General features: G+C 35.0%; 1 protein-coding gene across 2 annotated transcripts in view; it reads right to left on the bottom strand.

The window, feature by feature from the left end:
* Positions 1 to 282: 282 nt before the first annotated feature.
* The window catches only part of Ralyl (RALY RNA binding protein like), a 441,521-nt gene continuing 427,851 nt past the window's right edge, over positions 283 to 13,952 (bottom strand). Inside the window, exon 10 of one of the 2 annotated variants that reach the window (XM_058583704.1) lies at positions 283 to 1,251. In XM_058583704.1, the coding sequence (XP_058439687.1) occupies positions 1,234 to 1,251 (18 nt within the window). In that variant the 3' untranslated portion in view covers positions 283 to 1,233. Of the gene's footprint in view, positions 1,252 to 10,506; positions 10,540 to 13,952 lie in introns of those variants that run through there. The other variant, XM_058583705.1, reaches the window with a different exon arrangement.

Below are 13,952 nucleotides of genomic sequence, written 5' to 3'. Positions count from 1 at the left end.
CTGTATCTAGAGGAAAAATATACCTTCTTGAAATGCGAATGAGAGTGTGACCTCTGTCAAGGTCTGAGGGCCATCTGGATTTCTTTGACATGGCAAACTAGTGTGTTTCAGAATACAGATCACTTCATGAAGAGTGTGGTCATATAGAACATCTAATACACACTTCAATAAAGATGCATACTTTCATTATTGGGCTAATTTTGTGTCCTTGCAATGTCTGAAAAAAAAGTTCTCACTGAAGATTAAAACTAAGTACACCCCAAAGGAAAGACACACACCAACTTTGTTTTAAAAGAAACAGTATTTATTAAGAAATTATATGCTGGATTCTACAGTCTGTGAAGATGGTTTATTCCATTTCCACAGCACAAGACAATAGCTAAGAGTATTTGGAAAACACTTGCAATGCTTGGGAATGAAGAATTCCTAGGAACAGGAGATGAAGTGAAGTGATGTATGAACTAATTGAGATTTTTGGATCCAAAGACAAGACAATCTTTTCTTTGTCAATCTAGTTCTCACCTGTGTGAACATTTAAACCTGTCCATGGAATCTCATGCCTAGACTGAAATATTAGGTAATAACTGGATCATTTCAGTTCAGTAGAGCGAAGCATGCTCAATTTAGTCACAGGTCAAACCAGCAGTTAACTGTTGTTTCACATCTGAAATAACTGCATTCTTTATTAATAAAAATGGTGCTTATAGAGGGCAGAAATATAACTTTTTCAAGTATTTTATCCTTATGATCTGAAGTACTTTAAACTATAAATTAAAAATAAATTATAAAAACTAGCATACAATGTATCTTTTCTTACATGATGCTATTGTAAATAAGCTTTAAATGTAGAATTGCCATACCACCTGACTCTATATATGGTCAACAATGAGACATGCTAATCATAAAAATAGCTTTTACAAATATACATTTGTATACAGTGTCTCTCTTACCATTCATAAATGTCCTTCACAGTTTAAGACTTAAAAAAAAACATAATTAGCAAGAGGGAAACACATCTACAATTTAAACCATAAAAACCTGACAATTATACAGCTTAGAACATAGAAGAAATGGAATTTCTAAAATTGAACAATACTGTCCATCTTATTTATTTGGGTTTTTATACAAATCGAATCAAAGATGCTGCAATCCAGTAGGAAACCTTCTTTCACATTTCTGGGGGTTGTCACAGTTTCTCTTTTCTGTTTTTGTGTCATCATATATTATTTCAGATCACTTTATCTGTAGAAACTGAGAAAAGAAAAAAAGTATTTTAAAACACAGGGATTTGTGTTTCATTGTTATTAGCATGAGAAGATGTAAGTTAGATTTTAGGGCTTAATCAAGAGAGGGATAAAGAAATAGTTAGATCCTTAGGATGAATATTTTTTCTATTTTGTTTAGTTGTAGATGGCCACAATAACTTTATTTTATTAATTTTCAATGTGGTCCTTAGAATCAAACCCAGTGCCTGGCACAATGCTGAACCACAACCCCAGCCTTAGGGTGATTTTTAATTTGACAGCAGAATGCATTTTGATTCATTGTACATAAATGTAGCACAATTTTTCATTTCTATGGTTGTACACAATGTAGAGTCACACCATTATGTGCAGTTGTACATGAACCTAGGGTAATGATGTTCATCTGATTCCACCATAGGATGAATATTTTTGGTGACAGATTCTTAGATTGATTGTTCAAGGCAATCTTAAATTTATTTATTTTTTATAGCAATAAATACTTTTTCAATCCATCCAATTTGTTGCCTGAGATTAGCAATTGTTTTTCAGCTTGAGCTCTTATGTAAGAGCAGAACCTCTTGAAGTTCCAGGCTCAAGAAAGGATTTGATTTGCCCATGAATCTTTGCTGTCCTTAATAAGAGTGACTGTAGCATACTTTCCCCAACAGGGTGCATTTAAGCATTTTTGTACCTGGGATCTACAGGTCTCTGATCTGAGTTACACAATCTGACTTGCAAAAGAAGAAGGCCAGAAACAGAAAAGACTGTGGAAGATAAATTTCATGGTGCAACTGTGAGTCAAAAACATCATATAAAACCTCAAATCTAATTGGTTGAAGAACTGAATTGAGAAATTGAAGATGAAAATGATAAAAAATTCAATTAATGTGAAAAGGCAATTACTTATCCTAGAATCTTACCAAGTTTCAGGTCTTTATACTTTGATAGAAAATATGATTGCACCTATTGTCATCCCATCAATTTCAAAGGTCTTTTCAGTTAAATGGAAAAGTTTATGTATGTCTTAAGAGTCAAATACATGCACATCAAGGCAACTATTTGAAAGGGAGTTGCTGATCTACTGTGAGTAGACAGAAATTTTGGAAGCCCATTAAAAGATTCTGAAAAAGACTGAGCTTTGCTATTGAGTGATGAGAATTGCTGTGAATGTCTGTAGGTTAAGTTCTCAGGTCTGGCCAAGATTTCTGGTGGAAAAGAGCTCAGTGAACCTCGATGGTAATCTCTCCTTCCTACACACTCATCTTTCACATTCATCAATACGACCATCTCAATAATTTCAGTTAACTGGAATGTTGTCCTCAGTGAGTACACACCTTTTCATTCTAGAAGGGTTCAAATTAAATATAAAATGCTTATGACCATAGAAATCCTAGTACCAGTATTTTTTGTTAAGGAGAAAACCTGTGCCCATTTGGTAACTTGAGTGCTTATGTTATTTAAGAGAATTTAGCTTACTTGAGTAATAGTCTTGTGATTTTAGTTTAGAACATACACTGAAAAATTAATCTAGAATAGGATTTCAGTTTTATGACTTGAAATCTTACTATGCTTCTGCATTATATTGGAATAAGAAAACTTTTGGCCATAATAATGATACATTTGATTTATTAGATTTTAAGAAAATTTTCACTCTCAGACTATTTATTAAACCACACAAATAAAGTACTTCTCAAGAAGATATCAGATGTATTGAATTTACAAATGCCATTTATAATGTTTGAATGCATTTAATTAACTAATCTGGGCTAGTCATTATTCAAAGGACTCTCAGAAGTTGTTTGTATAACTTGCTGTATTTATAAATATAATCCTAATAATAAATGCCTAACAATTTGATTTTAAAACCTTAATAAATCACACTTAACTTAAAATTGACAAGATACCTTTCCTTCAGAGTCTTTTTCCTACAATTAAAAAAAAAAACATTAAGTGAATTATATTTCAAAACTTCTAGGAGTAAGAAACAAATATATTTTGATATTTTGATTCTCTTTCTCTGTTTCTCTCCCTCACTCCTTTTTCCCTTTTATCTCCTTTCTCTCTCCTTACCCAATATATACTATCTAGTGATTATACATAGATGCATCTTAAAAAATGAAAACATCACTCACACATGTTCTTCATGTAATTCTAGGCTGCGTTTATACACATGGGGAATGTCCATTAGTCTTTAAAACACAAAGTTTTGGTACAAAATAGGCATGCTGCTCTTTTGTGTGGTACAAAGGAAATTTCATACATAACCTGTAGGCACATACCAAAAATGATCAATTATCAATGTAAAAATGAAAAAGAAATAAAATTAAATTAACCTCTAGGCTAATGCTGCTATGTGAAACTGAGGCATAGCAGTTTTTGATTGATAACCCCTGTGTGTAGGAAGGAACCAAGATTATTTATATGATTGTAATTGCACTCTTTCCTCCAAAGTCTCCATTGATCACTTTCTTATTATGAGTGGAAAATGCTAAAAGTGGTGCCATAGCTGTGTTGACTAATCTTTGTGTTTCTGCAGGTCTTGGCAGGTAACATTAATTTAGTGGGTTTTTACATCATCCTGTGCATCTCAAAAGAGGCAATGGTAGTTAAGCAACTGTTTGATTAAGAGGAACAAAAAACAGCCTACAGATTTTTTGTGCATCTTCCATCATCCTTAGTACATTTCCCCCTTATTTTGCTCCTTAACTGTAAAGGATTATATAAAAATAATTATTGTGGGAAGAAGAAAGGTAGGTTTGAAAGTAATTGAAGTCTTACTTCTTGCCATAAAGCTTCTGCCTGTCATTTATAAAACAAAAAGCTTCATTAACTTTGCATTGTGAAGTAGGTATTATTAACCATATGGATGCAAGTCAAGCATATAATTTTCCTTCTTGAAAAACAGTAGTAAAATATATTCATGGAGCTTTTATACAACTTGCAGCCTGAGAAAAGACTTCTACAGGCCGGGGAGAAAGAAGACAAACTATGACATTCTTGCTGCCTTTTTCTCAAGGGAGACAACCACTTAAGGAGCTGATTTGTTAAGTATAATGTAAAACTAATTGTGCTCTCTTGAAGAGCAGGTAATTTATCTGCTGGCTGTATGGGAGAGTGGATGCTTTTAAAACAAATTCTCCTGATGATGAATGCTTTTTCAACTTTCAATTTCTCTCATTTCTGAAAAACAACAAAGAGAGCCACTGAGATGGGACTGGATTCTATTGAATCAAGCAATTTACTTCTATTTGATGAAGATAAAAAAGATAATATTAATCTACAGGGAAAGCACATTTAATTTTAAACTTCAAGCATTGATGTGTTTGAAATAAAATAGGTACAGCAATATGCAGAATAAATACACCTTATTTACAGCTGTATCCCCCCCAAATCATACTTTTAAATAAGTCTCGTGACTTAAGTATTAGGAATGCTTATACTTTTCCTAATTGAGGTTTATAATTAATAAACATTTAGAGAAATCTGGATAGACTATATTTTTAGGTAATATCTATAAAAGCAAAAAATTATGTGGGTGATATGGGACTCATGAAGTTTTAGAGAAAATGTCTTATGAACAGGAATTATTTATATTTATTGTCATCATTGATCATATTTCTTGAGTATTTGCTCAGACATTCACTTTTTATGAATGATGTGAATGTGTTTGGCTTTAACTAATTCCTCATTACAAATGAAATGAAATGAATTGTATTAATTCAGATAGCTAAATAGCCCAACAGATTCTCAGCATCTACTGCTCATTATAAATTAAAACTTGCCTTCTGTTAATAAGCTCTTGGGGACAAAATAACATTTTGCTTTTAGACTAAAAGAATCACACATCACAAAAACTATAAATGAAGGTAACTACTCTGAAGAGTCTCTATTTCCTTAATTGATGACCATTTAACATATAGGAGGTGGGACAGGGAACACAGGAGAGAACGAAAATCTATGGTAATTGTGGAAATAAGATTCTGATTGTCTTCTGAGACTTTAGCTTTAAAATCAAGATTTAAATGATGAAGGCAGAGACTGTGCAATGTCACTAAAGAGAAGCAGAAGGTTTCTAGGTATTTGAGAGTTGACTAGAATATAACCAAAACTTGGTCAAATCAGCCAATGAAAGAATGTGTGGATATAAAAATGATGTATAGCAGTTAAGAGAATCTAGGTGGGCAACCACTTGTGCCCATCTGAGAATTATTCACAGGAGATATGTCCAAGCTCTGGAAGTGAACCTGCCCTGTGACAATGGGAATATTCCTACTATATTCATGGTCATACCAGCAATCTCAGAACATTCAACTGTCAGCACAACCACCTCTCTGCTCTGCATCCACGCTCCTCAAGAAAAACTTATAATTCCTAGCAGTTTGCCTGTTGGAAGAGGATGCTCAGGCCAGAGCACACCAGACTGGTTCAGTTATAGTTACCACTGTAAATCAATAAACAGATCTTCTGAATGTGCATGCTGATCTATTACAGGTAGGATAATTTGCATTTACCTCAAGCTATTGATAAGTTCTACACATCTGTAAGACTAGCCTTAGATTTTGGATTTTGGAAGAAGCTTTCAAAACCCTGAAAACCTGCTTACTTGCTACCCAATCTCTCCTGGCTTTACCAATATTTGCAATATGCATTTCAAGATCTTTAATACAGAAAATATTTACAAAGCTACAGGTCAGGGTGGGCAGGATTTCATTGAATCTGAACAATAAGGAATCAGAAATTATTTAACTTTCTTCTTTTATAGATAAAGATACTAAGACCCATATAGGTTGAGATACAAGCCCAGGAGGTTGGTGGAAACCCTGGCTGAACCCAGAATCCTGATATGAATCGTTTGACTTTACATTCTTGGTTGTCAAACTTTAGGGATCCTCTAGAATGACCAAGTGGGCTTATTAAACTTGGTGTTAGTTTTCTGATTATTTAAGTCTGGAGTGAGGTCCATGATTGCATATGTAATAGGTTTTGTAGTGATGCTGATTTGGGCATCTCAACAGTTTTGTGTGTGTGTATGTGTGTGTGTGTGTGTGTGTATCTGGGGATTGACCCAGGGGAACTCTACCTCTTATCTACATCCCCAACCTCTTTCACATTTTTATTTTGAGATAGGATGTCACTAAGTTGTTCAGGCTGGCCTTGAATTTGCGATCCTCCTGCCTTGGGCTTCTGAGCTGTTAGGATTACAGCCTTTTGAGAACTACTATTCTTTATCATTGAGGGGCAGTAGGGGGCCTCTTGCACTCCCATACATCTTGCTGAATATGCTAATGTCACAATAGTGGTTTCTTCTTGAAGGCTACTTTTCAGGTTTATTTATTTAACTGGTAACCCTGAGAATTGAGAGAGCTCATTTCCAGGAAAAAAGCACCTTATTCTGATATTTACCTTATCTCCCTCTAGATTAAGAACAGGCTTATTTACTACTTGCTAGAGAATTAGATTTGATAAACATAGATTCTCTCTCCTGAGTACCTTGTACTGAGAATGCAGGTCTACCTGGTCTCCATCTCAGACTTGGGTCTTAACTTAGGTGCAACTGTCCTGATACTCTATTGCTTCCACCATAAGTAGCAAAGTCTTGTCTTAAGAATCTCCTGGCTTCCATTAGCATCCCTGTCACTAGAGGTAGTGAATTTATTAACTTTCATAGTTACTTTTTGAGACTCCATTTGCTTGCAGGAAATCAAAATCCTCTGGTTGCTTTAGTTCTAAACTGGTTTAATGTTATGGTTTGGATGTGAGGTGCCCCCCAAAAGCTCATGTGTGAAAAAATTTAAGAAGGTTCAGAGAAGAAATGATTGGGTTACAAGACCCTTAACCCAATCAATGAATCAATCACCTGATGGGATAAATTGAGTGGTAACTGAAGGCTGGGGTGTGGCTGAAGGAGGTGGGGCATTGAGGGTGTGGCTTTGGGTTATATATTTGTGTCTGACAAGAGAAGTCTCTCTCTCTCTCTCTCTCTCTCTGCTTCATAATCATCATGTGAGACGCTTTACTCTGCCACATTCTTCTGTCATGTTGTTCTGGTTCACCAAGGACTTATATGGACTGAGACTTCTGAAACTGTGAGCCCTCAAATAAACTTTTCCTCCTCTAAAGTTGTTCTCGTTGGGTCTTTTAGTCACAGCAGCTAAAAAGCTGATTAAAACAGAAATTAGTTCCAACAGTGAGGTTATTGCTATGACTAACTTGACCATATGGTTCAGAAGCTTTTTGAGCTTTTTGCAATTGGTGGGAGAAATTTTGAGATGTTTAGCAGTACAAGCTGGATATGCTTTATATTGTCGTAAATAGAGCTTAATGGCTGATTCTGGTGAGAGCTCAGAAGACACGAAAACCAACAGGACTATGGACAGTGATGAAAGGCGAGAGGGTTCAGAGAAGGTCTCTATTGGAATTTGGACTACAGGCCATTCCTGTTATATTCTGGCTGAAAAGTTGTCTGCATTATGCCTGTGTCCTGAGACTTTCTGTGAGGCTGATTTTAAAAGCAATGGATTGCTAAATTTGGAAGAAGAAATGTCTAGAGCACTAGCACAGGATTCAGGAAGTGGCATGGGTATTGCTGGTAGCTTTTAGCCAAGTTTATTGTGATATTCAGAAGTGGAAAACAGAGCAGGAAGATTTGAAAAACTTGGACTTGAACGGCAGGAGTAAAACTGGGCCTAAGGAAGTTGCAGTTGTTAAAGACATTACTGCCACTAAAGAAATCCTGAAGACTTTGCCTAGAAGCAATAAGAAAGATGGCTTTGAGGGCATCTTAGGAGCTGGCAAGACCACACCCATCTCAGGTTCAAGCAAGTAAAAGTGAAAATTCTTTTGAGAAGAGACCAGTGGGGAATCCTCTCGCACAAGGGGGCTTAGGAAGTTTTTCAATGTTCTCAGCCATCCAGACACTCAGAGGCTGCTGCAGCCCAGGGTCCTTGGAGGCTGGGCTACTGCTCCATGTGACAGCAGAACTTGGCATCAACCACATGGTGCTGGTTCTGCAGGAATGCAGGATGCTGAAGTTAGGGTTCATGGAGGTTTCCACCAAGATTTCAAAGGAAGTCCTGGGAGGCCAGGCAAAGTGCAGCAGGGTTGGAGTTCCTGAGGACAGCCCCTGAAAGGGCAAAGTATGGAGATATAAGGAGGAAGCTGAAGCTGCAGTGGAGACCCCTGAGATTAAGAAATGCCAGTAATGTGGGACAAGGTCTTAGGAAAGCTATAGGAATTGAGCAGAGACAAACAAAGAGAAAGGTCACTTGGGATGCAACCAATAAGGCCACCAGGGTGGAGCTATATAAGCCCTATGGAGAGGACATCATGCCCTGTGCTCCAGATGCCAGACACAGAACTACAGGACCTGTTTGCCCAGCTGGATTTTAGTTTTACTTTGTCCTATCCCTTCTTTCTATGCCCCTAATTTTGTAAATGGAAATGGTTACACATTGGATACTTGTAAATTGCTTTTTATTTCACAGGAGCTCATGATGTGAGATTGCCTTGATTCTCAGAGAAGACATGAACTTTGAACAATCTTGGAAATTTTGAGACTATGGAGACTCTTGGAAAAAGACTACACAGCAAGACAGAGTGAAAGTGTAAAACTACATAAGACACTTGACTTTGTATATTTCTACTGGTGAACTTTAGAGAATGTGATTCCTGCTAATCAGGGTTGAAGAAATACAAACAGGCTGCATAAAAAAGAATGCATTGCAATAACTGCTTAATTTTTCCCCACTGGTTTACATATAATGAAGAAATATACAATAAGGATTTTATAAGTAAAATCCTTCATTGTGTAACTTAAAAACTTTTTTGAAATGTTTTCAATTAAACAAAGTTAAACTTTAAAACTTTTGATCACACAAAGTTAATACTGTAACTATGTTCCAATATCGTACATCCAAATATGATTTCACGTTTAAGGAATTAATTTTAATTATAGTTTGATACTAATTTAGAATGATTTAATTAACATTTTAATTTTTTTAGAGACAGAGAGAGAGAATTTTTTAATATTAATTTTTTAGTTTTCAGTGGACACAACATCTTTATTTTATTTTATGTGGTGCTGAGGAGCGCGTTCCACTTGAGCCACATCCCCAGCCCCATAATTAACATTTGAGTGGAATAATAAGTTAAGACAACTAATTTTTTTCATGCTGGGGATTGTACCCAGGGTTCTAACTACTGCATGCAACACCATCTCAAAGTAACCTTTTTTCTGTTTTACCAAAAACAATTTGTGCAAGTTATATGTGAAATATCTTAAATTAATAAATGACATATTTGATATAGTTATGATAAATCTATCAACCTCAACTATCCAAGTCAAACTTGATCTTTATTCTTTGTAGATCCCAAGCCTGAAAAGAAAGAACAAGACTATATGTAATTTGCATTGTCACATTAGTGAGAGCTTTTGGGGGCCTGGGGCAGAATGTTATGCTTTGGATGTGAGGTGTCCCCCAAAAGCTCATGTATGAGACAGTGCAAAAAGGTTCAGGGAAGAAATGATTGGGTTATAAGAGCCTTAATCCAGTCAGTGAACCAGTCACCTGGTGGAATTAATTGAGTGGCAAATGAAGACAGGTAGGGTATGGCTGGAGGAGGTGGGGCATTGGGACATGGCTTTGGAAGTATATATTTGTATCTGGCAAATGGAGTCTCTCTCTTTGCTTTCATGTGAGCGGCTTCATTCTGCCACATTCTTCCACCATGTTGTTCTCACCTGGAGACCTGAGGAATAAAGCTCGATGTCTATGGATTGAGACCTCTAAAACCATGAACCCTCAAATACACCTTTCTTCCTCTATAGTTGTTCTGGTCGGATCTTTTAGTTACAGCAGTGAAAAAGGTGACTGTAACAGTTAACGTGACCTGAACTACAGTGGTTCTTGGCAAGTCAAGACTCCACCTGGCAAACCCTCTTCTGGTCATTGCAAACTGCTTTCATTCCTGTCTTTATCCATCTTCTCTTTTCTTATGTACTTTTCATCCCTCTTATTCTGAGCTGTCTGGTTTTACAACCCAAACTCCTTGTTCTGCATATTAAATCCCATATCTTTATCATATTTGCTATCTTTACACCAGTTTTCATCAAATAAGTATGATAAAGAGACAACAGCAATTTATGCCATAGTGGATCAAAAATATCCACCTTTGCAGGCATTGTTATTCCATAAACAAATGAAAAGTTTAAAAAAATAGGAAAACTAGTCATTTTCTATTAGCATTTTAGACTTTAACTTACTGCATTTGGTAGTCAAGATTTTTATTTTCTGTCCTACAATTGAAGGAAAACAGCATTATTATAAAATCGTTATAAAAATAAAAGAAAAATGAGTATTAAAATAGTTTATATATTATATGTGAATAAACAGTCTTTCCTAAAATATTATGACTGCTAAACTTTTGCATAAATCATATTTTAGTTTAGTTTATGAAACTGACTTATAGATAGAATCTAAAGTGCATTCAATATATATTTAAAAACAGTATACTAACATAAAATTGTAATTAGAAATAGCATATCTTTAATGGATTTTTGATTTGGGACACAGCTTATCATCCATGATTTAAAGAAAAAAAATGCTCTTGGCAGAATTAATGGTTTCATTTCCTCTAATTACTGCCATCTCTAATGAAGACATTAGTGTGGTAATAGTTTTTACGTCTACACAAACAGATCATTTGTGTTTCTGAAGTATATTTCATTTAATTGAAATCACAAATAATTTTCAAATAAGAAGCAAATAGTATCTGTCCTTTCAAACTCATTTAGTGTGGTAGGACACAATGACATCTTCTCTACTGTAATGCCAGAAACTTCAGAGAACCAGAGTGGCAGAATGTGTAAGCTGGTGACATAATGTTGAGCAGTGATCTGTCTAAATTCCAACCAAGGAAGCCATGGCAAATGGTTATATACCTTTGGCTTGAATATCTTCAGGGATACAGAACTCTACTTCACAAAGCATCTTGCTCCTTTTGCAGATAATTGTGATTAGAGAAGAATTGGTGAGCTTGGGTCTAAATCTGCTAAATAGCTGAACTACATGTCAAGCCAAAAAGAGCCTGTTGAGACAAGCCAGACAGCTCCACAGAATAAGAGAAGCATAGAGGCATCATGGGTTCCCAGATATAGACTATGGATTCAAGTCAGATCTTCCAACGTGGCAAGAAAGAGCAAGGCAGAGACCTACTTGAGGGGGAGGTGACTTGGTATTAGATGTTAAAATAGGAATTTGAAGGAGAAGATGTTCATTCATTAATTTTTTTGAAGTTCATCCATTTTGAGGAATAATAGGACTGAGACCTTAAAATAAGTCTAGGACAAATGTAGTAATTTTATAGCAAGAGAAATAGTAAGAATGTCTTGCATTTTGAGCCATCTGAATTATTTAGCTCAGGCTCCCTTGATTCACTTTAAATAGAGATTAGGCTTGGGTTATTAGAATCTATGTATATAAAATTGGGCTGAATCTGTGGGCATGGATCACAGTTAGAATAATAACAACTTTTATTCATACAGTGTGTGGGAGTTTATAAAATACATTATGCCGTGATTTGGGCTTAGTTTGAGTTTTTCCCTCAAAGATTCATGAGTTGTGAGTTTGGTTTTTATTGTGATGATATTGTAGTGTGGTAGATGTTTTCAAAGTGGAACGGAGTAGGAGGTCATTGGGGGTCCCCACCTGGAAAGGGTTAAGGTAGTTCTCATGAGACCCTGAGTTAGTCCTCTCAAGAGGATTGTTATAAAAAGAAGAAGCCTGATCCTTCTTTGACCATTGTGGCTTGTGGTCTTACATGTGATTGCTCCCTCATTCACACTACCACTACTGTGATGCCATCTGACATAAAACCTTTTCCAGCCCAAGTAGAACTTGAAGCATGCCCTTGAATCTCCAGAACTATGAACTAAAGAACTTCTTTTGTTTAAAAGTTATCTAAGCCCAGGTATGTTGTTACAGTATTAGAAAACAGGTTAATACATTTTATATGTATATTCTCATTTGATTTTAACCAGTGAGGCAGGTTACTGGGCAATATCACCCTCAGATTATACATAAATCCCAGGATAGGTAGTGAGCAATTCATTTACAGCAAACCCAGACCAGAGCTTTTTGTAATATTCTTTTCTGTGAAATTGTGGCAAGGAACACAAAGAGGGGCAGAATGGGCACATGACTAATTTTAGCACAGGTGATCTTAAGAGGCCTGTGAAAATACTTTTGTTCTCTGATGATGAACAGGAGAAAAAGAGATGGAATTACTGGGAACATATTAGGATTTGCACATAGTCTTCTGCTTTTTCCTGATTTGTAGCCATTTTGCATATATATATGTGTGTGTGTGTCCTAAACTAATTCAAAACCATTTTAATTAAAAACTTGCTTTAGGCATTTATCTAAAGGAGATCTTTTATGTTGTGAAAATACATTTGCTTAAGAAAAAAGAATAATTAACTTTGGAATAAAATTATCTAATGTGGGTTACATAATTTTATTTAAAATGTCTGTATAAAATTTAATTAATATAATACTGAAGAAATATGATCACATTGCTAAACTGTGTGATTTATCAGAACTTGGATGTTCTGTTTCACATACATTAGCACACTAACATTTCTCTTACTTTTTCCAAACTACACTCTCATACTTTCTGAAGGTAATGATGATTGTGTTTTGAGTGCTGGAATCACCAACAAGCACATTTAACTAGTTGAGTAAATGAGTGATAGTAATTTTATTTGGCACAGAGTTTGTGTTTGATCATGCATTGATTTCTGATTTCTTATGCCAAGTATACAGTGTGTAAGGACCATTAGTTACTGCTAATGCTAGAAATTATAATGATAAGTTTAGGATAATACTATGTACTAAGTTGATATCAATGCTGAAAACCAAATGCTGAATAATGCTAATATTATTATGATCTTTGAAATCCCACATGTCTGATTGCTGTTTACAGTTCCTTGGAGAATTAGTTTTAGCACTACAAGTAGAAATATTTTTAAAATTCATTTAATTTCTACCAGAAAAATGTGAATTAGAATTAATTGATTTAGAAGTAAATTTAAAAAGTCTTTTGGAACTTTATTGTTAATTCACGATTATTCCAAGTAGCTGGGAGAAAGTTTGTCATGGCTATTTAAGAATTCTTATTTAATTAAATTTACTGTAAACACCATTAAAAAAAGCTAGACTATAATAAACTAGCTTAGCTTTAAAGCTGAAAAAATTAATCTGAGAAAGCAAGTAAAATAATAAAGTGAAGAAATGCTTATGCAATTATGTTACTAATAAGCCCTTGTTTTTATCTGTGTATTTGGGAAATAGAGTTAATTCCTTCCCTCCTCCCCCAAATCTTAAGTCTTAAAGCTTTAGAATATTACCATATGCTCTCAACACTTAAAATTACTGGATATACAGAATCCCAGATGATTCAGAAGTGATTTCACAGTCTTATAGTAACTGAGATTATCGTGATTATAAAAAAAAAGAATCCAGAATTACAAAAGATATAGAAAGTATTGGAAATTCAGTTTTATCTATCTTATAATCACTGTGTCATATCCTCCACAGGTTACTTTTTGAAATAAACTTTATGAAACAGGTTTTAGGTATCAGCTTACTTATCTGGGTTTTGCTTTTTTCATTATAAGTGAATATAGAATTTTGAAACAGTATCAGTGGT

Source organism: Marmota monax, unplaced genomic scaffold (assembly GCF_021218885.2).
Source record: "Marmota monax isolate L192 unplaced genomic scaffold, Marmota_monax_Labrador192_F-V1.1 WCK01_AAM20220418_F8-fsc00147, whole genome shotgun sequence".
Taxonomy (NCBI): domain Eukaryota; kingdom Metazoa; phylum Chordata; class Mammalia; order Rodentia; family Sciuridae; genus Marmota; species Marmota monax.
This window is presented reverse-complemented; position numbering and strand designations above follow the sequence as displayed.